The sequence below is a fragment of the Cucurbita moschata genome, unplaced genomic scaffold (genome assembly GCF_002738365.1).
Source record: "Cucurbita moschata cultivar Rifu unplaced genomic scaffold, Cmos_1.0 Cmo_Scf00001, whole genome shotgun sequence".
Lineage (NCBI taxonomy): Eukaryota > Viridiplantae > Streptophyta > Magnoliopsida > Cucurbitales > Cucurbitaceae > Cucurbita > Cucurbita moschata.
Genome location: NW_019268517.1, coordinates 8,263,282 through 8,289,024, shown reverse-complemented (window position 1 = coordinate 8,289,024; position 25,743 = coordinate 8,263,282). Strand labels below are relative to the sequence as shown.

General features: G+C 35.5%; 4 protein-coding genes and 1 long non-coding RNA gene across 7 annotated transcripts in view; 3 read left to right on the top strand and 2 right to left on the bottom strand.

The window, feature by feature from the left end:
• Positions 1-2,403, bottom strand: part of LOC111443569 — a 12,588-nt gene extending 10,185 nt beyond the window's left edge. The window contains exons 1-2 of the long non-coding RNA XR_002710521.1: positions 2,291-2,403; positions 2,083-2,191 (exon numbers count right to left, since the gene is read on the bottom strand). This is a non-coding gene — a long non-coding RNA (uncharacterized LOC111443569). The remainder of the gene's footprint in view (positions 1-2,082; positions 2,192-2,290) is intronic.
• LOC111443533 (urea-proton symporter DUR3) lies at positions 2,243-6,132 on the top strand. The gene is made up of 10 exons (XM_023081384.1): positions 2,243-2,333; positions 2,450-2,732; positions 2,891-2,998; positions 3,086-3,181; positions 3,640-3,722; positions 3,824-4,044; positions 4,118-4,380; positions 4,488-4,726; positions 4,805-5,454; positions 5,540-6,132. The coding sequence occupies exons 2-10, from the start codon at positions 2,550-2,552 to the stop codon at positions 5,713-5,715; spliced, it is 2,019 nt and encodes a 672-aa protein (XP_022937152.1). The 5' UTR covers positions 2,243-2,333; positions 2,450-2,549; the 3' UTR covers positions 5,716-6,132.
• Positions 6,133-6,696: 564 nt separating this feature from the next.
• LOC111443564 (acyl-CoA-binding domain-containing protein 1) lies at positions 6,697-8,474 on the bottom strand. The gene is made up of 4 exons (XM_023081428.1): positions 8,335-8,474; positions 7,210-7,327; positions 7,033-7,095; positions 6,697-6,882 (listed from the first exon to the last, which is right to left on the bottom strand). The coding sequence occupies exons 1-4, from the start codon at positions 8,344-8,346 to the stop codon at positions 6,806-6,808; spliced, it is 270 nt and encodes an 89-aa protein (XP_022937196.1). The 5' UTR covers positions 8,347-8,474; the 3' UTR covers positions 6,697-6,805.
• A 4,632-nt stretch (positions 8,475-13,106) lies between these two features.
• LOC111443555 (ATP-dependent Clp protease proteolytic subunit 4, chloroplastic) lies at positions 13,107-17,288 on the top strand. Its single transcript, XM_023081416.1, has 2 exons — positions 13,107-13,574; positions 16,474-17,288. Exons 1-2 carry the CDS (start codon positions 13,174-13,176, stop codon positions 16,955-16,957), a joined length of 885 nt encoding a protein of 294 aa, XP_022937184.1. The 5' UTR covers positions 13,107-13,173; the 3' UTR covers positions 16,958-17,288.
• A 1,462-nt stretch (positions 17,289-18,750) lies between these two features.
• LOC111461994 lies at positions 18,751-25,243 on the top strand. 3 transcript variants are annotated; one of them, XM_023105740.1, is made up of 11 exons: positions 18,755-19,678; positions 20,414-20,466; positions 21,120-21,257; positions 21,456-21,504; positions 21,576-21,628; positions 21,804-22,483; positions 23,131-23,195; positions 23,308-23,350; positions 23,718-23,766; positions 24,076-24,204; positions 24,734-25,243. In XM_023105740.1, the coding sequence occupies exons 1-11, from the start codon at positions 19,493-19,495 to the stop codon at positions 24,855-24,857; spliced, it is 1,569 nt and encodes a 522-aa protein (XP_022961508.1). In that variant the 5' UTR covers positions 18,755-19,492; the 3' UTR covers positions 24,858-25,243. The 3 variants fall into 3 exon arrangements, with proteins under 3 accessions (XP_022961578.1, XP_022961508.1, XP_022961436.1); XM_023105668.1 differs by having other exon boundaries at positions 23,305-23,350; XM_023105810.1 differs by lacking the exons at positions 23,718-23,766; positions 24,734-25,243 and having other exon boundaries at positions 18,751-19,678; positions 23,305-23,350; positions 24,076-24,190.
• The last annotated feature ends 500 nt before the right edge of the window (positions 25,244-25,743 follow it).

Genomic DNA, 25,743 nt, shown 5'->3' with positions numbered 1-25,743 from the left:
TTTTTTTTTTTTTTTTTTTTTTTTTGTTATTTAATCTTTTTTTTTTCTTCTTATTTCTTTCCTTTTTTTAACGGCTACTTACTGTTTTACGTTTCAATTTACTTAAAAAAAATTTTTTTTGTTTTTTTAAATATATTGTTTTGATATTTTATTTTGAATTTCGTTTCCAAATTAAAATGTAATTTACGTAATATCTACCACTCAAAAGTATGAATAGATATGAAAATATTATTAATGAGCTTAAAAGTATGAATAGATATGAAAATATTATTAATGAGAAATAGAATTGAAATAGAAGATTCCATCTTCATTTATATTCACAACCTTTAAATAGATCCAAATACCAACTAATACGGAAATATAAATTAACTAAATTTTGAAAATAAAATAAAATATACTAGTGTTCAAAAGATATATTTCTTAACTAATATATTTTTCAAGATTACGAATATCATGTATTTTATAACAGATTCAAATTAGAAATAAGTTACACTAATTTATCAATTTTGAAATAGGTTTACCTTATATTTTTTCTTTTATAAAAAATATTTTTGTTTTTTAAACTAATTTCAATATGAAAAATTAAATACTATTTTAAAATTTATCAAAAATAGAGAATCTACATTTAAATATTTAAAGATACATAAATTGAAACGAAATTAAAAGTATAAAGAAGAGACGTAATATTTCGATAATTTGATTGTAAAATAACAAAATTCAAGCCATTAATTTTGATTTAGTTTTTTCAAAATATTAATACTCTAAGATATTTTCAAAATATGTATTTTGATTTTCATATTAAAAATTAAATTAAAATTTTAAGATACATATATATATATATATAAAAAGATACGTGTAGAAGACAAATCAAAATCCAAAAAATTAAAAAATTTCATTAATACTCTTAAATTTTTTTTAAAACTTCAATTTAAAAAATAAAAAATATATTTATATTTAGTACCACTTTCAAAGTTTATTTTTTAAACATAATTTTTTTTCCTTAATAATATAGGAGATCGATGTTTTACATTATATTGAAATTAATATCATGCTTTTATTAAATAACCATAAAAAAAAACTTGCAACAATTAAAGCACAAGAATATGAGAGACCAAAATTCTAAATATAAAAACATTACATATTAATGTTATTGAATTTCTTAACATCATCTCGATTCAAATTTTTGGTTTTTGAAACAAATTTCTTTGTTGGTTTGCTATTATTACACAACAATGATATGGAGCAACCTTTCAACATACAGTACAACAACAAATTGTCACAAGTTTGTAAATAATTAAATAAATTTTAGTCGACATCCAACGTTTCAATAAAATTAATAAAATTTTCTTATAATTTTTAATGATATTCATACGATTCAACGACTACAACAATTAATTTGAGGGTTAAGACCTTTTTGATTGGGTCAACCCGAGCAACCCAAAAAAAAAGGTTTACAACCCAACCCAGCCCAACTCAACCCTATCTAACCCAATTTTTAAGAGTGTCACAAAAATTAAGAATATTTGACATTTGTAACAAATGATAACGATGCATAATAACTTTAAAGAAGTATAAATAAGTAAAATTTTTAAAATTATTAAAAAAAGTTGAACAACTCGATGTCCCAACCCAACTTGAGGGTTGGGTTGAGTTGCGAACTCTATACACACTAACCCAATCAACCCCGAAATTTCAAGCTGGTCCAAAAAAAAAAAATTCCGACCCATATACATCCCTAATAATTTTCACTCGACTTCCTCGAGAAACAATATATAAGAATTATATATGAATTACAACTGAAAACTAACTTGGTTACTAAGGTGTTAATTCATTTTTAGGCCACCAAATAATCAATAGTTAGCATCTTAATTATGATCTGTCGCCAACTGAATTTATTACGAACTTCGACTGGCTGGCAGCTTGGTTTAGCATTTTATTGTTCTTTCTCAGTTTAAATTTGCACACAATTCAACTATTTAAGAGCTTTCTTCATCAGTTCACTGCATACGTTGTTTAAATATGGCAACCATTATAATTAATTGCCTCAACAAGTTCTTAATCAAGATCCAAATGCAAAATTACCTCTTATAATATTCAATTGATGTCATCAAGAAAGATACCAATTGGCCCACCTCCAAAAGATTCCTGCCTTGTTTGACTGAGCTGCATCTTGCAAGTTGTCCATAAGTATCTGCATCAAAGATTTTCAACTCAAGAACAGTTCTCAGTAGCAAATTATATAAGAAGAAGAAGAAGAAGAAGAAGAAGAAGAAGGAAGAAAGGGCCAAACTTCGAGTTCGGGTTCTTCAGTTTCGAGTTCATGATTTAAACTCGTAGGGACTAGAGATTCGAACTTTTGAACTCGTAACTGATACGAACAAAAAAGATATTTCAAATTGTGAACAGTACATGAAAGACTTTTCTCATTTCTTTGCCTTCTCTTTCACAGGTCTGGCAAGTCAACTTCACTGAAGTCCACTTTAGCTGCTGAAGAGTTTAAGGCCATTAACTAGCGGTAGTTATCAAGCGATTCAATTGGTTCAATAACCATGGCTGCTTCTGTGCCTAAGTGCCCACCATTTGACTTCGCCGGCAAGTACTACCAAGCGAAGGCTGCCGGCTGTGTGCGGCAGAGCAGCTTCTTCAACGGCCAGGCTGTTCTTGATCAGGGCATTGGCTATTCTGTTATTCTTGGCTTTGGAGCTTTTTTCGCTGTCTTCACATCTTTCTTGGTTAGCTTCCTCACTTTCCACTCCAATTCTTAGCCCTCCTCTTCTTTGAGCCCTGATTGTTACTCCTTGTTCATCTAAGAAGTAATTACATACGAAATGAACTAAATTGTTATAAACTAAAGTTCAGAGACTAAATTGTTGACAACGGGGTGGTCCAGGTATGGCTGGAGAATCGGTACATAGGAAGTAAGAAGACATCAGAATGGTTCAACACAGCAGGCAGGAGTGTGAAGACGGGGCTAATTGCTAGTGTGATTGTGTCTCAGGTAACTTTGGCAGATTCTTATGTTTGTGGTTTGAGTTTGGGGGTGGCTTGGTTTGGCTGGATATGAGTGGTTTGTTTGTTTATGCAGTGGACATGGGCTGCCACCATTTTACAGAGCTCCAATGTTGCTTGGGAGTATGGAGTCAGTGGACCATTCTGGTATGCTAGTGGGGCTACCATTCAGGCAAGTTCATCCCCAAGTTTCTAGCTTATGAGTTGGCAAATATTGTTTCTTTAGGCTCTCTTTCAACCAGTCACCGGACGGTGTGAGGCACTGGTCGAAGTAGGGCTAGATCCTCTCCATAGTAAATGCGTTTTAAAACTGTGAGGTTGACGGTGATACGTAACGGGCTGAAACAAACAATATCTACTAGCAGTGGGCTTTAGTTGTTACAAATGGTATCAGAGCCAGATACCAGACGGTGTGCCAACAAAGACACTAGGAGGGGAACGAAGCATTCCTTATAAGGGTGTGGAAACCTCTTCCTAGTAGACTGCATTTTAAAACCTTGAGGAGAAGCCTGAAAGAGAAACTCCAAAAAGGACAATATCTACTAGTAGTGGGCTTGAGATATAGATAGATATATAGATATATAGTGTAGTGTGTTAGTGGAGAAATGAGTGCATTTACAAATGATTCAGGTTCTTCTATTCGGAATAATGGCTATAGAGATCAAAAGGAAAGCCCCAAATGCTCACACAGTTTGTGAAATTGTAAGAGCTCGGTAAGTTAGGAAATTCCATCTACACGTTGTTCTATAAGTTTTTGTTCTGCTCCTTTGGCCATGCCTCTTATTTGGCTATGTTTCTGTGTGGTTCCTATCAGTTGGGGAACTCCTGCACATATAGTCTTCCTTGTTTTCTGCTTCATGACAAACATCCTAGTAACAGCCATGTTGCTTCTTGGCGGTTCAGCGGTGGTCAATGCGCTCACCGGAGTGAACATTTTTGCTGCAAGCTTTCTTATACCGCTCGGAGTTATCGTATACACACTGGCTGGAGGATTGAAAGCCACTTTCTTGGCTAGCTATATCCATTCTGTGATAGGTATTCCTTTCTAGTCAAGGCTCCCTATTATTAACTTCTTGTTGATGTTGGTACGGTTTCCATTTTGTTGCAGTTCATGTTATTCTGGTCATATTCGTGTTCCTCGTTTATACATCGAGCAGCCAGCTCGGCAGCCCCAGTGTTGTATATGATCATTTGATGGAGGTGGCTAGCAAAGCCAGAATGTGCCAGGAACCAATTTCCCATGATGGCCAATCTTGTGGCCCTGTTTCTGGGAACTTCAAAGGCTCTTATGCAACATTGTTGAGCTCAGGAGGGCTTGTTTTCGGGATTATTAATATCGTAGGCAACTTCGGTACTGTTTTTGTTGACAATGTGAGATTTTCATAGAACGATGTTTAGTTATCTCCATCGAGTTTCAACTTAAGTAATCACTTTTGTCTACTTGATCTGAGGAGGATCCTAAATGGTGTAAATTTCAGGGATATTGGATGAGTGCAATAGCTGCAAGGCCATCATCAACTCACAAGGGATATTTGGTGGGAGGTTTGGTCTGGTTTGCAGTTCCATTCTCTTTAGCAACTTCACTTGGTTTAGGCGCACTTGCCCTTGATCTACCAATAACTACAGATGAGGCTAGCCGAGGACTTGTGCCCCCTGCCACTGCTATAGCTTTGATGGGAAAAGGAGGATCTGTTCTTCTCCTTGTCATGCTTTTTATGTAAGTTAAGAGGAAGAAAGATTCATTTCAAGCAAACGGGAAACCGAAAGCTAATCTCGTTAAACTAACTATCAACAGGGCTGTAACTTCTGCTGGTTCATCCGAGTTAATAAGTGTATCGTCCTTGTGCACGTACGATATCTACCGAACGTACGTGAATCCTAATGCTAGCGGAAAGAGCATCCTAAAAGTATCAAGAGCTGTTATTCTAGTGTTTGGATGTTTCATGGGGCTGCTGGCAATAGTTCTTAACAAGGCTGGAGTTTCATTGGGATGGATGTATCTAGCTATGGGAGTGTTCATTGGTTCAGCAGTTATTCCTATAGCCTTTATGCTTCTGTGGAGTAAAGCGAATTCGAACGGAGCAATTCTTGGAACGACCATCGGCTGTGTTCTTGGAGTCATAACATGGATCTCGGTCACGAAGATCGAGTATGGCGAGGTTAACTTGGATACTACAGGTAGAAATGCACCTATGCTTGCTGGGAATCTTGTCTCTATACTTTCAGGAGGGATTATTCACGCCATATCTAGCCTGTTATCACCTCAAAACTATGACTGGGAGACCACTAGGGAGATTTCAACTGTTGAAAAGGACAACGGTGAAATCCCATCAGAAGAGTACAAGGAGGAAAAATTGATGAAAGCAAAAGCATGGATAGTGAAATGGGGCGTTGGATTTACCATAGTAATTGTCATACTATGGCCTCTTTTATCTCTTCCAATAGGTAATTTCCTTTCATCTTGTTCATACTCTTGAAGAACACTAAGAAAATAATGGTGGATTACTTTGTGTGTTTCTCTATTGTGCAGGAGAGTTTAACAAGAAATATTTCACACTTTGGGCTGTAATAGCAATAGCATGGGGAACAATAGGTTCTGCTATAATTATTTTCTTACCATTGATCGAAAGTCGGGAAACCTTACGGGCTGTGATGCTTGGAATGTTAACGAGTACGATCAACTCGGCAACACGATGGACGAAATGAGCCTGAAGTTGTATTCTTCAGTCATGGCTGTACCTGAATCAGAGAGAAATTAGTTGCTAGAGAAGAAGAAGAACGCAAGGAAGGAGGATTTACTAGATATACCTGATCATGCTGCTCCTTAGCCACCTGAAAGAAGCAGATGTGATGACAAAAAGTTAATTGGAAAAGATGTTAAAAAGGGTACGAAATTAAGGCCAAGTAGGCTGAAAATCAGAACTTTTTTCCTTGGTGTGGGCAATAGTGTTTGAAGTTTCTTGTTTATTTCATGTGATTAGGAGAGTTCTGTTTGATCCTTTTCTACCTCTGTGGCTTTGTAAGCTGTCAGCTATAAATGCATCATATGCAGGAGAGGCTGTCCAAATCCTTAGTGTAAATGTGTATTTGTTGTTATGAATAAGCTCAAAAGGGTTAAAAATATAGTAAACGAGTTCAATTAAAAATAAATGAATTGCTCAGGTAGAATATTATTTCCATCGATCTTAAACCAAACTAAAAAATCAAGTTCTTCGCACTTTCGTCCTCCAATCAAGTATAAGTTAAAAGAGAATTTTGAACAAGAATAGGGCTAATAAGTCCGGCCCTTGTCTTAGCCTCATATGTGGCCATTCCACAAGAACGGTATAAAAAGTCTCAAATTCAGGATCTTCCACTGTATGAACAAACCAACTACTCCAAGAGCACTTATCCATAAACCAGTTACGGTACAAATAACATAAAGAAATGAAACCAATCTTGATGGGAAAAAGCAACCCAAAAGATTTGGGATCTTCAAATAGAGAAGAATCCACAAAATTTGATGAGATTTTTCAAGGCAATGATCAAATTGTTAGAAATTTTGAAGTGTAAAACTAAATTGGTATTAGGTTCAATAGCTAAATTATTACAAATTTGACGTTCGAAAGGACAAAGACACCCAAGCAAGTTCACATTGTCCTGCTTTTAAGGACATCAGATATCTGGATTTGCTTTTAAGGACATCAGATACTAACAAATGGTTCATTGTCGCAGAATTTAGATACATACGATTAAGGTACTGAACTTAAACAAGAATTATTTGAGCATCATTGTCCATACAGATAATTAAAGCTCATCAGTTAGCTGCAGCTGACTCTTGCAACTGTTTCACCTTGGTGATATAGTCGCTCATTGCATCATCCTTGGATTTTGCTGCAAAATTATTTCAGTCTCTTCGATCAAAGCTCAATTCTGGTAAATTCTTAGTTTCACAACCAAGCTCCCCCCCAACTTAAGAGTAAAGGTTTGCCGCCTATAGAAAAACTAGCAAAAATGTTCTATATAAACATACTAAAACATTACCTTCAACGGCCTTCCAGGCATCCCATTTGGCTCTGTCCCTCTGGTAGAACACTCCAGGGCGGCCTACAAATCAGTCATAATTGCAATAAACGGTTTAATTGGAGGGTTTGATCACATAATTCCAACTACACACAGCGTTTCTACAGAAATTGCATTCGAGTGGAAAAAAGAACTGACTAGTGTTCACGGCTCCAACAGTGGCTTGCTTGTATAGTCCATAGAGAATGAGTTTGTTTTCATTGCTTGTGTTCTCCGGCAAGGTCTTTGCCTTTTCAGCATACTCCTCAAATTCTTCCTGCAGAACTCAGCCTCATCAAATTGTGGCACAGACTACATGCATTTAGATTCATACTACCTAGAACGAACACCAGAAAGATACCATTTGTTCTTACAATTCTCTGCACCTACTGCTCTAACATCTAGGGTCCTGTTAGTCTAATCCAGAGTTCATGCACAACTTCAAGCAATAAATTTATCAATTTGGAATAAAATCGAATCAGCATTCTAATAACTGCGAAATTACTTTACTACAGTCTCCGTGATACTCGATCGAATTCGCCAATTACTGAAAGTCGTTGAGTGGAATATTCTCATTGGAAGACCACTTTTGCTTTTTCATTTCACATTTCTCGGAAAAATGAGAAATGGCGGAGATGGAAACGACCGTGATGTCATTTCCAACCTCGGATCTAAGTTTCAACCTGACGTGATTAAGGCCGCCGGCGTCAAAGTACGGCCATGTAAATTCAACCACGAAGAACAATTAACAGAGAGAGAAGGAAGTAGTACAATATTTATCCCATAAGTATGCAAGGAGAAACATCATGTCTAAAGTTTAGTCCCTGAGCTTTCACACCTATGTGTTTATCTGGTAAGCTTAGGTTAGTGGAGTTGTAAGTTAATCTCGACAGGAAGTAGATTTTCACGGCCGGCGATCTGGAAACCATCAGATATCGTTCATACTTCGAGAGGACTACGTAAATCGACTCAAAAAACAGATCCGAAAAGATAAATTAAACAGAAAGCAACGAACGCTAACCAATCAATTATACTGAAAATGCGTGACTATGACACCAAACAGAAAACTTGCAGTGATCTGTAGCCATTCCTTAATTCAATGTCAAGATCAGAAAGCAAAACTTAAAGCATAATCGTTCAACACCGAATCACGTACACAAAACAACAAAAATTCAACTACTGATCGAACAAGAAATGTCCAGGAAGAGATAGAGATCAAAAAAATCGAAGCTAATAAGCTAATAAACTTCAGATTGGAGAAGAACAATAAGAGAACGAACATACCTTCAAACCCATGGCGATTCTTCTTTGTTCCTACACGCTTGAAGCTCGATTACAGTTACGAAACACTAACTAGGAAGAAGATGAGTGTGGAGCGTATATTTATACACGAGCGAAGGAAGAGGAACAGATAAAAATCGCCGAGTAATTTATCTTAAAAAAAATAAAAATAAAATAAAATAAGCAATAAATCGTCGAACACAGTGGGCCCCATACGGTGGACCTCGGCACATTCTCCCGATTAGCTATTACGGTACCCTTCGTGGGTCCAATTATTTATTTATTATTTCGATGATCTCAAAGCATTGGATATTCCAATCAGACCTTACGATCTCGACACGTGTCCATAGCCCCATCTTGGCAAAGTTAGGAAAAAAAAATCATTAAAATATAGTTTTAATCCTCTCTTTAATATATTCTTAAATTTTAAATTTTGCTAATAATAAATCATTAATATATTTAACACTTTTTTAATTCACAAATGTTCTAACAGAAAAATTAATATTATAATATAAAAGATTAAATATTTTTTAATTTTTTAAATATGTCACGATTAACAGTTTAAAAATGTATTAAATACTTAAAAATATATGATATTTTAATTCTTGAACAACCTTTCGTTAATTTATTCATTAAAATTAATCACAAGTAATAATTGAACAATAAGTTCACTCAAATTTATTGTTAATTTAAAAATAAAATAATTTACTTACCATACAATTATATGTCTAAATTATTTTAGATCGAACTTACTCCAATTTATTTTGTTTTATTTTATAAATTATTTTATATTATTTATCCTCCAACAAAATTTAAAAATGATTTTTAACTATTAAATTGAGCCATAAACCTTAATAAAATGTTTGAATACAAATAACATCTTACTTAATAAAGATTTTATTAATGAATTAAAAAAACATAAATAATTAAATTAGTTCTGAATAAAAGTCTCATCCGATCCGACCAACCCAACCCGTCCATTACCAATTCTTGTAAGAAAGAAAAGTGAAAATGGGCTTTAGTCCAAGCAGGCCCATCATAGAAATTGCGAAAGCCCATGATCTTTGATCGACAAGGCCCAATGGGCCTTGTTATGGTTTAATATATATTTTAGTTTTGTTGAATTATTTTTCAATGATTTTAATTATTAAAAACTAATAATAATAACTTCTTTTTAGATAAAATAATAATAATTTTTATTTTAAAATTTTAAAATTTTGAAATAATACTATCATACTTGTGTCTTATATGGTGCAACAATTACATTTACGTAGATCGAACGATCTACCTTTAAAATAATAATTGATATCTTATCTATTAAATTATACTTAAATTAATTATTATTATATTTTTACTATTGTAATTGGGCGATGATAAATTTACAAATCAAATCATCTAATAAAATCTTTAAAATTTAATAAATAAGAGCGCAAAAAAAAAAAACAAAAGTTTTCTCACTACATTAAAATGCACCTTAAAAATACATAATTTGAGCATGAAAATATAGCAACTTATGCATACTTCATATACTTTTAATTATAGAACTTGAATTGAAAGAAGGTAGAAGATCTATAATAAAATTGGATGAAATTAAATATTTAAGGTAAAAATTAATATAAATTAGGGATACAAATTAAAACTTTACCATATGAATATAATGTCATGAAAATTTAGTATGAGACAGCTTTGAGTATTAGTAAGACGAAGATACAATTGAAAAATGTAAAATATAATAAACTAATAAAATTATCATAATAAGATGGAGACTAAATTAAAAAACACGCAGAACTATTATTATTATTATATCCTGGAAAAAAATAATTATGATGCTCCATTTGTTCATAAAGTTTTACTGATAATCCAATAAAACAGAGAACCTCAATCCATCAAGAATTTGACATTACTTGCAGATGATGAGACGAAAAATATTAATTCTACACAGTAACAATTTCCTCAAACAAATACAAATCTGGAATCAAAGTCTTCTGAAGCGATGAATTGACAAGAAACTTCCACAAGAAGGGAACGCAAACAACAAATCAATTTTACCGAAATCCGCAGTCTCCTCCGAATTTCTCCTGTTTCTCTTCAATCGAATCCTCCAAACTTCATTACATTACTCAACAACACAGAAATTCCCTTCCATTTCAAAAAGAAATTCGTTCATCGAATCGACGGATACGGCGGCGATTTCTCTTCAGATTCCGTTTCAGAGCTATTGACTCTACAGTATCTTAATTGCAAAGAAATTTGTCGTTCTAACCTCAATTGACGGAGAAATTTATCGATAAAAATCTGAGATCGCTTATCGACATCATCTTCAAAATTTACATAGCTTGAACTCGAAGCACGCTCAAGCTTTCTGACGGAACGGTTCTCAACTATTCTCTCATCTTCTAGGAAACTCCGTAGCCCTACCGTCCGATCGTCGGAACCGAATGATCGCAGCCGTCGTGAATTTTGTCGACGAGCGACGCAGAGGCGGAGGAACGCAGTGAGTTTTATCGCGGACTTCTTCAGGCGGAATAGCAATGGCGATTTCTTCTGTGCCATTTTTGTAACTGTTTTGGACACGCAAATGAAAAATGCGAAGAGCCAAAACAAGGAAGCTGAATTTATATAGCCGAGTCCAATCGGGTTTTCATTTTATTTTTTTAAAATAAAAAATATTGGAGCTTTCCAATCAAATCATTACAGGTCAGCGTCATGTTTGAACCAAATTGTTATAGAAATGGGAAATATGTAGGAGAATTCCTAGACAAAAACAACCATTACCTTTTCTTATTTTTTTTTTTATTATTATTATTAAATTACGAGTTTTTTCAATAATATTTTTTAATTTTAAAATATTTTATAACACCATATTTTTAAGAAAAAATATTAAAAAATACAATTATTGAGGTTACCCATATAGGTAAGTTAAGGATTTATCGTGTAAACTGATATCATGTGATAAATAACGACTAAAATTGTGAGATCCCACATTGGTTGGAAAGGGAAACGAAACATTTCTTACAAAGATGTGGAAATCACACATTTTAAAACTGTGAGGCTGACAACATATGTAACGGGCCAAAACAGACAAGATTTGCTAGCAGTGGGCTTGAGCGGAGCGGTATGCTAGCGAGGACACTGATCCCCCAAGGGGTGAGATCAAACATTGGTCGGGGAGGAAAACGATAAGGGTGTGGAAACCTCGAAGCTGATGCGATACGTAATGGGCAAAGCAGACAAAAATGATAATATTTTTAATTAGAAGATAAATTAGTATTTTTAAAAAAAAATTAAAACTAAAATAATTATTAAAAAATTAGACAGAAGATTGAATTGGAATATTTTATTGTGAGAAATTTAATTGCAACTTACAATAATTCTAAAATAATAATAATAATAATAATAATAATAAAAAAAGAGCAACTTTGAAATTGTAATGTAATTTCGTCGGAGTCAAAATGTGTGCGCGTTTGCTGGGGTAACGGCGCTGTGACGAATATGGGTGACAGCGCGCTTTCCATTTAAATGAACTTGTTCAAAGCTTGCTGTGTAAGCAAAAATTATTTTATTATTTTAAGTTATTTGTTACCATATTTATTATAGTCAATATTCATATATTTTTACCCAATTTCGAATCTATTTTTTTAAAATAATATTAATTTTAATATAATGTAAAAATATTTGTGTATATATATATATATGTATATGACTGAATATTAAATTATAGAAAATACTCTTAAATTATAATTTTTTTTCAATAATATTTCTAAAATTAATATCTTCTTCCACTACCGAATTAAAGGAAAGAGCATGAACAAAATTAAACGTCAGATCAAGGGGCCCTCTAGCTAGAGATGTTCACATGGCAAGACGGTTCCTCGTCCCGACTCCTATTTCAATTTTCATCATTGTGAAAATTTTCATTTATTTTCACATGATTTGAGGTAGAAAATTCCTCCGATGTTTAAGATATTTTTTAAAAAGAATTATTCCAAATAAACCTTTAATTGAAAATCTCTATTAAAAAAATGTAAAACATTATAATAAATTTAATAATGTTTAGTAAACAAAAATATAATATAATATTTAACATATTTTCTAAAAATTTAAATTTTATAAATTTTATTACTATATATATATATAATCGCCCTCCAACCAATAGAAAGAAATTTCTTTCAGTTCTCTTTCCCATTTTTTCAATTACTCTCGATTAATCTCTTACCCAACTTGAATCAGGATATTTTTTTTGTTTTACGCCCTGTAATTCTTTCTCAGCCAGGCTTCGGCATAATAGTAGAGCAAGTACAAGTATTAGTAGAATAACAAAAATGTGTTCTTGGTCAGTAATATGCTTGTTCGAGGTAATTGTGACCTCTCGGGATAATCGATGACTGCATCAAAGATGCACTTGCCTGTACTAGTACATCTGAGAATTCTTAATTTGCTAGTTGTAAATAGACCCAGACTGTGGAACAAAGGATTATCTCGGACCTACACCGAGATATTGACGATGATTTTCAAATATTGCAGAACATAATTTGATACGATAAGATAGAATGCAGTAGAAACAAGACACAGGAATCGAGACAAGACAAAGGTTAAATGAACATTTCTAGCTCTAGCTTAGAGTTGAGCTGGCTCGGTTAGTTTTAAACTAAAGATTTTTATTATTTTTTTAATGGTTTTTTTAATAAATATATTAATAAAATTTTGAAATTTCAGTTATATTTTTAAACTTAATTTTAATTAATTTAGGTTTTTTTTTTTCACCTAACAAAATCCCCGAAAGTCGTCATCTCTCTGCTTCTTCCTGGTTTCAGAGTTGAAGCAGAGCAGAGCTGTAAATCCATGGAGCTTCTTTCACGGTGTTCTACTCTTGTTCCTCACGCCTCCACTCTCAGTCTTCCGAATTCTCATGGAAAATCTTCGGTTTTCTATCCCAAACGCAAATCCAGCCTCTCATTTCCTTCGTCTTCATCAGTCCTCAAAGCAACCGCTCTTAAACCCTCCAGAACCCTAGCTCCGCCGTGCTCTGTCCTTATGACGACTCCACAGACGCCGGATTCCGCCCGGACTGGCGCCGAGACTGATGCCATGGGACTGCTTCTCAGAGAGAGGATCGTTTTCTTGGGGAACAACATTGATGACTTTGTGGCCGATGCTATTATCAGCCAGCTCTTACTCTTGGATGCTCAGGATTCTACTAAGGATATCAGACTCTTCATTAATTCCTCCGGCGGCTCTCTGAGGTATGATTTTTTTGTACAGTGTAGTTGGTGAAGATGTGGAATATGAGATTCAGGTTCATTTTCATTCTGCAATTCGAACAAAATATTCATAATATATAGCAATACTCGTGTAATGTAGAGTGAGTTATCATTAGAAATGAATGATGAAAATAATTTGAAACAAGCAAGAACCGATTGTTTGGGAGTTAGTTTTCCTTGTTACATGGAACTGAGCTGGTCCTCTTATTTCCTTAGGTGGCTTGGTTGTTGGTAATCTGAGAACTAGAAACACCGTTCTCCTCTCAAAGTGGATGTGCTATGTTCATATTCTTGTGTGAAAAGAACGCCCTTAGAAGAGGCTTAATCAAGAGTCAAATTGGGATCGGCAACCTTTGGAGAAACTTAGATCCTAGAATTGACATTGGTAAAACAAAAGATTTCTTTGATCATATTGTTTTCTTGAAGAATGGCAATGGTCTGAGTCATTAATTTTGGGCAAACGCCTGGCTCGATCCTTCTCGTCTTAGCCACATTTTCCAAATACCTTCTCTATTTCGAATGCTGAAGACTTTCTTATAAGAGATTTTTGGAATGGGGCAGTCTAAACACGGGATTTTCAGCTCAGAAGGGGCCCTTGTGATAGAGAACCAGAAGTATGGTTGATCCTCATTCAAAAGATGAAAAGCAGCCATCTAAATCTTAGTAAGGACAAATTTTGTGGGAAGTTTTGAGATATTTGGCTTGTTTCCTTGCAAATCTGCCGCTCTCCAGCTGATCAGTAGAGAAGGCAGGTTGGATAAACCCTATTTTCTCTTATTTGGAAAGTAAAAGACTTTGTTCTTCCTTTGGGCCATGGCTTACAAAAGTCCAAACACTTGTGATTTGGATTCGAAAGATGAAACTTTCCATGGCTTTATATAGCAATATATTGCACAAAAGATTTGCATGTGAAGGAACCCCATTTCCTATAAGGACCAATTTCCCAAATCATACTCTTTTGGGAAAAGGGCTAACACTTTTCCTAAGAGAGTAAGCACGCTGGCAAGATCAGAATTCCTTTTCAACAATTAAACATTCAGGTTTCTTGTTCTTTCCCTATGACATTTAGTGGCTGATGATAAAGTGTAGAGGTGGTGGAAGACTATACCGAAGTTTCCCTAATTACTAAAGTATGGCCGTGAAGCATCTATAATCAGTCTCTCCCTTTTCCTTTGTCGTACATTTTGAATGACTTGCTAGGAGTTGTGAAAAAGAGTTGAGAAGTAGGAGAGTTTAAGCATCTTAACACACCGTTCGGAATTGTGCGTTTTCAAAACATCTATATGCTATTATTCTAATTGTATCAAGTTTTACTTTGAGCTAGATAAAACTCGGTGCTACACGAGTACAGATTTATCTTGAAATCAATTAATATGTGTGTGTGTGTATGCATATATTGATGCAACCAATCACTTACAACTAGTTTATGCATTGGAGTCAGAACTGAATAGTTCTTTTCAAACTTCAATGGAGAAATTTTGCCTCCTTTAGATTTTTCCTTTCTTTGGTGAGGGGATATGCCTCTTTGGGGAAATTTTGATGTGCTTGGGTCTGTGTCTAGAGATGAATGTATTCGTCTACTCTACTTTTCAACATGAATGGGAAAATCAACAAACTATTGGAACACATACATATCTCCCTGATTGTTTATTTAATTTCTGGTTTATTCTCGTTTCCATGATTTGCAGGGTCTTTTTGTACCTTGGGAAATCTTAGAGTAACTTAGTTTATATTGGCTTACAAATAACCTTTTCATGATCTTTTCTCCGCATCTTTGATTCACAACTAATTTTAATATGGTAAACCTGTCAACCACCAAATCATCGTTTTTCAAAATGTATATCGGTGTGTAAATACATAAGGATGCTCATGAGAGGCGTCAGCAGAAGAAACTATGTACTCTGCCTGGGTCCAGTTCATTTGTCAGCAAAGGTTATGTTTTAAGTTCCACATCGAGTTATCCTCATTTTGATTAAGAAACACACCTTCCAACTTCGTACTAATCCACATATATCCCAAGTTTGCGGTGTCTTCTTTCAACCAATCGCTGATTACCTCTCTTTTGTACGAGCAATGGAGAATAGATTTTATACAACATTTGACTCAGATCCCCACATCGATTGGGGAGGAGAACGAAACATTCTATGTAAGGGTGTGGAAACATCTCCCTAACAGACGCGTTTTAGAAACCTCGAGGGGAAGCCCGAAAGGGAAAGCCCAAAGAGGACAGTATCTGCTAGCAAGGGGCTTGAACTATTACAAATGGTATTAGAGCCAGACATCGGGCAATGTACAAGCAATGACAATGGGCCCTGAAGGGGGGTGGACACAAGACGGTGTGCCAGCAAGGACGCCCCAAAGGGGGTGGATTGGGGGTCCCACATCAGTTGGAGAAGGGAACGAGTGCCAGCAAGGATGCTGGGCCCCGAAGGGGGTGGATTGTGAAATCCCACATCAGTTGGGGAGGAGAACGAAGTATTCTTTATAAGGGTGTGGAAACCACTTCCGAAAGGGAAATCCGAAAGAGGACAATATCTGCTAGCGGTGGGCTTGAGCTATTACAAAACTAGTCATCTCCTAAATTAGACTAAGGGCATAAAGTAGTTTTTTTTTCCCGTCTCCCAGGACTTAAGATTTTAGAAGTGGTAGTGTCATCTTTATAAGTATACGAATTCTCTTGACATTATTCAATCACATGCTCGAGATATCAACTGAATAGGCTTTTTAATATATACTTCTGTTTTCCTTCTTCTGTCTTGGGATTTAGGCTGGGAGGACGTTCAGCTTTCAATGTGACTGCTGGGAATTTAGGTTAATATTTGTTGTTTGGTTGCTGTTCATTAACCGACTGATTTCTGTCTACTAATGTTGTTTTGATTAGTGCTACAATGGCTATCATCGACGTCTTACAGCTTGTGAGAGCTGATGTCTCCACAATTGCACTGGGCATTGCAGCCTCAACAGCTTCCATAATCCTCGGCGGTGGCACTAAAGGAAAGCGTTTCGCAATGCCTAATGCACGTATCATGGTTCATCAACCTCTTGGAGGGACGAGTGGCCAAGCAATAGATGTCGAAATTCAAGCACGTGAAATCATGCATAACAAGAACAACATAATCAGAATTATCTCCAACTACACTGGCCATCCATTTGAGAAGGTCCAAAAAGATATCGATCGGGATCGTTATATGTCGCCCATAGAGGCTGTAGAATATGGATTGATCGATGGAGTGATCGACAAAGACACCATTATACCTCTCATGCAACTGCCAGAAAGAGTGAAGGCAACGTTAAATTATGAAGAAATTAGTAAAGATCCCAGAAAATTCTTGACACCAGACGTCCCCGATGACGAGATATACTAGTTTCGGGTGTTTCGATGAACCGTTCTCTAGGCTTTTGATTTACATGATTCACTTGTAGAATCTTGATTCAGCAAAGTCATGGTAAGTGGAAAATCGAAACTCGATGATGTGCTACTCAGCTTTTCGAGTATCGTTTTTGAACAAAACGTCTCTACTTACTAGATGTTAGAGGTCACGGGAATTTGGACTCCTTTTTTGTCCATGACATTTTCAAATGAGCATTCTGAGAAAAGAAAAATTGGCAGAGTATATTTCATAGCTTTGTTTGATTAATTTCTTCTCCGTCCCAAACAGAACTGTTTAGTGTCAATAAACTGAATTTCTTGTTGAATTTCAGGACTTCCATTTTATAGTTTGACTCAGAGGTCCATATCTAATAAATGTATGAACTTTCGGGTTTATATCTAATAAGATTGACATGTAATTGTATTTTTGAACATTTTTTTAAATCTAGGAGTATTTTTTAATTTTTTTAAAGTTTAGAGATATTGTTGGAAATTGGAACGGCTAAGATTTTCCATCCAAAATTTAAGGTAAACCTGTTTAGGGCATTACCAAAACAAAACTCGTAGTTTAGGAGTATTTTTTTAACACTTTTAAAATGTTATGGGTATTTTTGAAAAATTTTAAAGTTGAAAGGTATTAGAAACAAAACGGTTAGATTTTTCATCCAATTGGTAATGACATGTTTAGGGTAAGGGTGTACATGATCCAGATTGGGTTAGGTAGAGGTTAGGGTATCGTTAGTCCAGGATAAGGGTGTACATGGTCCAGGTTGGGTTAGGGTAGGGGTGTACATGGTCCAAGTTGGGTTGGGTTAGGTTGAGGTTAGGGTATCGTTAGTTCAGGATAAGGGTGTACATGGTCCAAGTTGGGTTGGGTTAGGTTGAGGTTAGGGTATCGTTAGTTCAGGATAAGGGTGTACATGGTCCAAGTTGAGTTAGGGTAGGGGTAGTTTAGGATAAGGGTGTACATGGTACAAGTTGGGTTAGGTTGAGGTTAGGGTAGAGGTGTACATGGTCCAGGTTGGGTTAGGTCGAAATTAAGGTAAGGGTGTACATGGTCCAAGTTGGGTTAGGTTGAGGTTAAGGGTAGGGGTGTACATGGTTTAGGTTGGGTTAGGTTGAAGGATTTTTTTTTGACCCAACCCGAGAATTTTCTTAACCAACTCTCCATTGGGTTGTTGGATGGTTAAAAAAAAATATTTTTATTTATTTACCATTTATAATTATTTAGATACAATCTTAATAATTAAAAGTTTTACGATCAATTTATAATTATTAAAAAAAAATAAAAATTAAAAAATTGCAATATTACTGATTTTTTTAAATTTTCAAAACTACCGGTGTGAAAAATAAATTAGTCATCATCACAAGTCAATTGTTCATCAATATTTTAGTTTTATTTGAATTGTAATTTTGAAAGAATATTTTATAAAAATATATAATTTTTAGCCGTTTTTATTCAAAGTTTCTATTGCCGCCATGCTTCAACTCATCAACTGAATTGTTTATAGAAGGCTGATGTTGAAATTTTCTATAAACAATTCAGCAACAAAACCTCAATCGAAGGATGATGTGAAGAATCCGAATCAGAAACCGCATAATTCGTTCGTTGATCGAACAGGTCGGCTTGTTTTCTGGCCCTCAAAAGGCCTTCTCCAGCAGCGTACGCAATATCATGAAAGCGCCATTCCAACGGCTTCATAGAGATACTTGCTATTGGTCCTTTTCACGTCGCCATCACGATCTGGCTCTATCTCGTAAGATTTCTCAATTTTTTCATCACACTTTTTGCTTATTTTGTTGTATTGATCGAATAAGTCCACTCTGCTTGTTAATCGAGGACTTAAATATTGGATATAGCTTTGCAATCACAACTGCGCCCAATAAGGAAGAAATTTCGTGTTATAATATATGTAAAACGACAGATTATGACATTGGAATCCTCAACAAAACCTAATATTAATAGATGCCTCAATTCTTTTTAAATCATATCTCTGTGCCTACAATTTGCTGGAGAATTTTGAATGAGCAATATTATATCATTTTTGCAGCAACCCTAGATACACACTTTTTGATTACGTTTGTTGTTAGTTCTAAAGTTCTTACCGGCCTAGCTGGTTGTGATATTGCTTGGACGGTCAATGGTTGTGGTTTGACAGGCTTAGAGAAGTTTTATGTCCTTATCACTGTTATGGAGATCTGTTCAATCATAATTTCTGGCCTTTTTTGAGTTTGTGATCTTTGATTTCAAGCTTCAAGTACTGATATTCTTCTGGATAGAAAGAGTTTGAAACATCTTGGTGGGAATCATGATTTCTTAAATTATGTACAAGATTTTGAGAGAAGTTTTGGAGTTTTCAACAGCAAACAGAGTAGCCTATCTCTAATTGAGAGTTTTGATTCTTGTGGAGTTTGGGGAATTTCAAAGGATAGCCTCTGCAAATGATTGTTTTTTTAGCATTATGTGTAGAATTTAGGCATCTTTCTGTCTCGAAATGATCCAAACATTGGAGCAAGTATCATCATAAAGATGGAAGGAAGGGGCGTTTCAGAACTATATAGAAACGCAAGTGAGGAGCTATTTCTTAAATCTTGGGTGGAAAATGCAATCGGAATGTCTACACCAACCATGGAGATGATGGGATTTAAGAATTTTTCTCAGAGCTTTCGTACAAATAGTGAGGAACTCTTCAAAAGCTGGTTAACAAATGGAGAGGCAAGAAGCTGTATTACCTTTTTGGCTTTGTTTTAATTGTGGATAAAATAAAGCATATAGCATAAATTTGTTCAAGAACTGCTGAAAATTATAGTTAGGTTCATCAAGCTTTACTGGGTTCAATTGACTGGCAATGGAAATGATAAGATTTTGGTTAATTCCCTGGATGTTTTATGGTGTTCACTAGTATTTTGAAGTCAAGATTCATGGAGGATCCCGAAAATGGAACGGTCCGCAGCATTAACGTGACCGTAAACGTGCCATGAAAAATTTATAACCCTATAGCTGAATTTTTCTTACCAGAAAAGATTTGTCATCAAGATGGGACTTCTCTGTTTACAACCACTTGTTTGATTTTTCATCCCTATTTTGCAGATATTCTAAGCTCTGATTAAGATCTTTCAACACCTACACTTTTTTGCGTCTTTAAGGAATTAGACAATATCAGATACTCTAGTGGGCATGAATGATCAAACTCTTGATTTCCAAGATCATATTTGTGATGTTTCATGTATCAGAAAAGCCAAAATGAGCTATTATCCAATTGATTCTTGATGTGACTTCATGTTCATACTTCCTAGTGTAATGGAAATGCATCTGATATAACGTAGACAAAATCTGGACAGATTATTATTTTATGGAGACTTGATGGATTCTTTTTTCTCGAGTCGCATTAAATCGTTCATATTCTGGTAACTTGGTTGAATAACTTTGTTGATCTATTTCTTCTTACAGAATGTTAACAACTCATCAGGCCTGGCTTATCGCACTCGACAGACATCAAGAAGGTTAGTATGTTTATTGCGGTTTCTTGAGATTCTCGAATTTCTTATAGCATATATGGTTCTTTTTGGGCTTTCCCTTCCAGGTTTCCCCTCAAGGTTTTTAAAACGCGTCTGCTAGGAGGTTTACATACTCTTATAAAGAATATTTTGTTCTCCTCCCTAACCGACGTGGGATCTCACAATTCACCCCTTCGGGGCCCAACGTCCTCGATAGCACTTGTTCTTTCTCCAATTGATGTGGGACCCCCAAGTCCACCCCCCTTCGGGGCCTAGCGTCCTTGCTGGCACACCACCTTGTGTCCACCCCCTTCGAGGCTCAGCCTCCTTGCTGACACATGATCCGATGTCTGACTCTAATTTACCATTTGTAATGGTCCAAACCCACCGCTAGCAGATATTGTCTTCTTTGGGCTTACCCTTCCAGGCAACCTCAAAGTTTTTAAAACACGTTTACTAGGGAGAGGTTTCCACACCTTTATAAAGGATGCTTTGTTCTACTCCCCAACCGAGGTGGGATCTCACGGCTAAAGTTTTAAAGTTTTACAAGAGTCTCTTTGCTCAGAGATTTGGCCTTCATTACCGTGAAAACTATGTATTCAAATATTATCAGTACTTCCACCTTATTTAATGTTGTTATTACTATTATTATTTTGCAGAATTGCCTCGGAGTCTGTTGAACTGTCTAGTCCTCAGTATGTGGCAAAACATCAAAAGAGAATAAGCAATGATATATTGCATCCACAAAGTGCCTCCGTGGCTGATGATGTCGCAGGAGCTAATCAACAAACTTTCAGGTTTGCTCTTCAATTTTTTGAGCCACAGCTCTTGTGCTATTGGTAATATTGTTCTCTAAATGGAGTTCGCTTGTACCTCAAATTTGTTGAGCATGTCAATATTAGCTTACATTGTAAAAGATGAAAGAAACATAAAAGTTTTGGCACCCCTCTTTTGTCTGTTGGAAGATTTATTCGTTTGACATTTTGAACTTCTAGGGATGTTGTTGATGGTGAAGGGCAAGGTAGTAACCTTTATCTTGCGAAGGTTTGTGCCTCTCTTCAAAACTTAAGCTAATAAACCATCACAACTTTTTAATATCTCACTATTTTGTACAGGCATGGTTCCACAGTTCTCAACCTATGACAAGAAGTCGATCATCTGAGCTAAGGTAATCATTCTACTGCGGATTAATCTTCCACCATGATGATACTGAAAACTTTTACAGAGGGATGCCTTTTCATTTTCTATAATCTTATATGTCATCTCTATTGTAAAGTGTCAATTATGTGGATGAACTTATACTCGTCTGTTTTTCAATGCTTTATTTATTAATGGGTATCAAGGAGGAGGTATGCTGCAATGCAAAGCAATCAAAGCTCATTCGGTATAGAGTCCATGCATGACTTGTCAGGGCATGGAGCCAACGCGATGAAACTAGATATCACAAATTCACAGAATTTCATTGACCCTTCTACTTGTGAGATTCCAAACCAGCCTGTTCAATTTGTATCCACATCCAATTCATCGGCATCAATGTTCAATGCACCAAACATGTATGATGTAGATAAAATTTCTTCTGTTGTAAACATGCTAAAGGGCACATTAGAACGGAAGAAACTAAATAACCAGATTGAAAAAGTGGCACCGGAGGTTAGTTCAAATGCACGTTTTGGCAACCTTAGTTTCGATCGAAGCAGTGATAGTTATATACACCAAGTACCGAACAGTCTCGAGGAATTTTCTACTGTTCAAGTCGTGGATAATAGAATTTTACAAACGGTTGAGGGATCAGCAGAGCTCAGTTTCGATGCTTTCGTATATCCTGTAAATCCCATTCAGTCAGGTAGAGTTTCTCAAGAACCTCCTCAAAGTGAATCTTCTGCTGCTGCAGCAGTAGTTTCATCCGGTTTTGAGGCGTGTGATGGTCTTAGCAACTCAACTCTAACTCATAGCAACGGTGCAAGCTCAAGGAAACAAGTTGCAGGCAATCAGAGTTTAGAAAATGGATCATCACGATCTAAAGGTAGCCAATCTGTTCAATGATAAATGTTGTGTTATTCTTCGTCATTGATTTCAATTCTAACCTCGTTGGCCTTGTCCATGGATGCATATTTAGTGATGATTTTAGATTTTCTCTAGCTCGTATCAGTGGTTAGGAAGGTTCTTGATTTCTGAATGCCAACATCTTTGATAGCCATATAATCATTCATTGCCCCATTTGTGGTCGTCTTCAGAAAATTCCTTCAAAACTAGTGGAGCTATGTATGTTTGAAACGTGAATCGATAATTTCCTAAGTTTAGGTTTTACTTACAGATCCATCAATTATCATCTTCTCCCCTTGCATGAACAAGACTGTAGCCGCATTTGTAGAGGCTGTATAAAGTAGAAGTTCTCAGTCTGTCAAGGTAGATTCCACATTGGTTGGGAAGGAGAATGAAGCATTTTTATAAGGGTGTAGAAATCTCTCCTTAGGAGACGTGTTTTAAAAAACCTTGAGGAGAAGCCAAAAGAGAGCTCAAAGAGGACAATATCTATTAGCGGTGGGCTTGAGCCGTTACAGTTAGCATTGTTCGAATACTAGATATACATTTTCATTTGTTTCTATTATTTCAATTAACAAGTGTTTTTTTTTTTTTTTTCCCCCTTTCTTTGCCTTTATGTACTTCAAGTTTCATCCAGTGGGACAGCAGACTTCAGAGAAAGAATAATAGACAACTTAAAAGATGATAGAAAGGTGCGCTTTTTTCCCGCATGGTAGAAACCTTTACAAATTAAGCTGTTTTCCCTACAGGCTTATAGTCAGAATAACCTTCTTTTGCTGTCTATGTTGGCATTGATTGCAGAGGAGGAGTGTAATTCGTTACGGGTCCGTAACATCAGCTGCTTCAGGTGAGTACTTATGTTTAAACTACAATGATATATCCTATTATTTCTGTCCCTTCAGGACATCTGACCAAATTAGAATGATATTAAGAATATTATCATGACACCTATCTATGCATTTCCTGTTATACAATGAACAAAGGAGTCCTAATGAATCACTTTAAATTAAATCTATTTTGCTATGACTGATGTACACTTCTATTTAGTATCATCTAGAGGCCACCATAGTACAATCACCTTCTTTAGGCTCAACTAACTTGCAAAAATCTTGGTGTTTAACCTTTATTACTCTAATTATATAGTTGCTAATCTGAAGTCATAATCGATTAGTAATGGAGCCAAATTATTTTGCTAACCAATAAAATTCTCGCAGTGGACAAAGGAGATCCCACAAAGAAACGCCGGGTGGAACGATCACGAAAGTATGTAAAAGATCTCTGTTGCTGGCTTTCTACTGGTGATTAATATTGTTAGGGTAATTAGGCAAAATGATGCACATATTTGGGTATTATTATGAAACTAGAACATGAAATTTGCCCATGCTTATGATGATAGAAGTTTATCTCTTAATGCATAAACTATGACTGCAAGAATTCAATTCTAGTAATTGATTTGATGCAAATTTAGTTTAGTAATCATTTTGGCGAAAGGAAGCAAGCTTTTCTATGTTTGTATCGTATTTGTGTGAAAATTTGAACTCTCAACTCATTCTCAAATACTGGTAATTGCAGAATGGCAGAGGCGAAGGAGAGGAATATGACACCAACTATTCCATCAGATATGCAATCAGTTCTGAAGCGGTGTGACAATCTTGAGAAGGAAGTGCGGTCACTAAAACTCAATTTGTCCTTTATGAATAGGTAACATCATCAATTATATTAACTAGGATTCAACAGAATATTAGAGGTGTTTTATTCTTATTAACATGCTTTCAATATTTTTTGCAAAAAAAGGATCTCATGCTTTAGGACAATAACATGTCTACGTTGAAACGATATAAATTTTGTCAAATTACAATTCTCTTTTTAACTTTTAAGTTCATGTCTGATAAGTTTAACTTTTAAAATGTTTAATAGGTCTCTAAGCTTTTAATTTTGTGTTCATAGGTCCACGACATATTTAAAAGTTTAAGGACTAAACTTGTAGTTTAACTTAAAATTTTTCATTTCTCCGCACAATTCAGATCCATACACTAGAGCTGAAAGCGTTTATTTTGAATGAAGTTTTATCTTTATTTTCCTGTCAAGTATGCTGTAATTAGGTTTTTCAAGACTTGGTGAAGACGAACTTCTGATGTATTAACTAATAATATCTTTATTTCTCATCTCTTGCTTTTGATTTTTCTTAACTACAAAGATCTAAGGACCAAGTTCTTGATAATGAATGCAGGAAGGATTCTGAGCAGACTAAGCAGATAGAGGATCTTCAGAAGCAGAATGAGGACTTAGCAAATGAAAAAGAATGCCTACTTGAAGAGATTGAGAAGATTCTCTCAGAAACTGGAAGAATGTGAGAGTTTTATTGTCTTAATTGGACTGCAACACCCTCCACCCAAATTATGTCAAGGCATAACCAAAACTTCAGAAAGGGTCCAACAATTATTTGCATAACCAAAACTTCAGAAAGGGTCCAACAATTGTTTGCATTATTGGTCTTGGGAGTTCACAAATTATCGGCAACTCTCAGAAAGTTCACAAACAGATTGTTAATGGGTTGTGTATTACTTGAGATATATGTATGAATGTCCAAAATATTCAGTAACCAGGGACAGGTACTGACAGATGAGTGTATTTGGTTTCAATCGGCTCGCATACTGTAAAGCTCAAAATCTGTTGTATTTTCTTGATCGATGTTTTCTGTTTGGCATATATTGAATGAAGACTGACATTGTTTGAGTCCCATACTTTGATATAAATCATTCTACAAATGTAACAGTTTCTAAGTGGGGTGAGGCCATGATTTTAGAAAAGAAAAACTGCTGGCTTTGTTGGTTAAGTTCAATTGTGGCTGAGTGATTAATAAAAGTCGGGTAAATAGTAAAAGGATTAGAGGGCACGGTTTTGAGCGAGGTGATAGTCGGTTTGGTTTTCAACCTAACCAAACCAATTGGTTTCTATGAGATCTCACATTGGTTGTTGGTTGGAGAGAGGAACGAAACATTCTTTATAAGGGTGTGAAGACCTCTCCCTAACATATGCATTTTAAAACCGTGAAGCTGATTGCAATGCGTAACGGGCCAAAGCGAATAATATTAGCTAGCGGTGGGCTTAGGCTGTTATACAAATGGTATCAAAACTAGACACCGAGCAGTATGCCAATGAGGACATTGGACCCCCAAAGAAGGTAGATTGTGAGATCCCACATTGGTTGGAGATGAGAACGAAACATTCATTATAAGG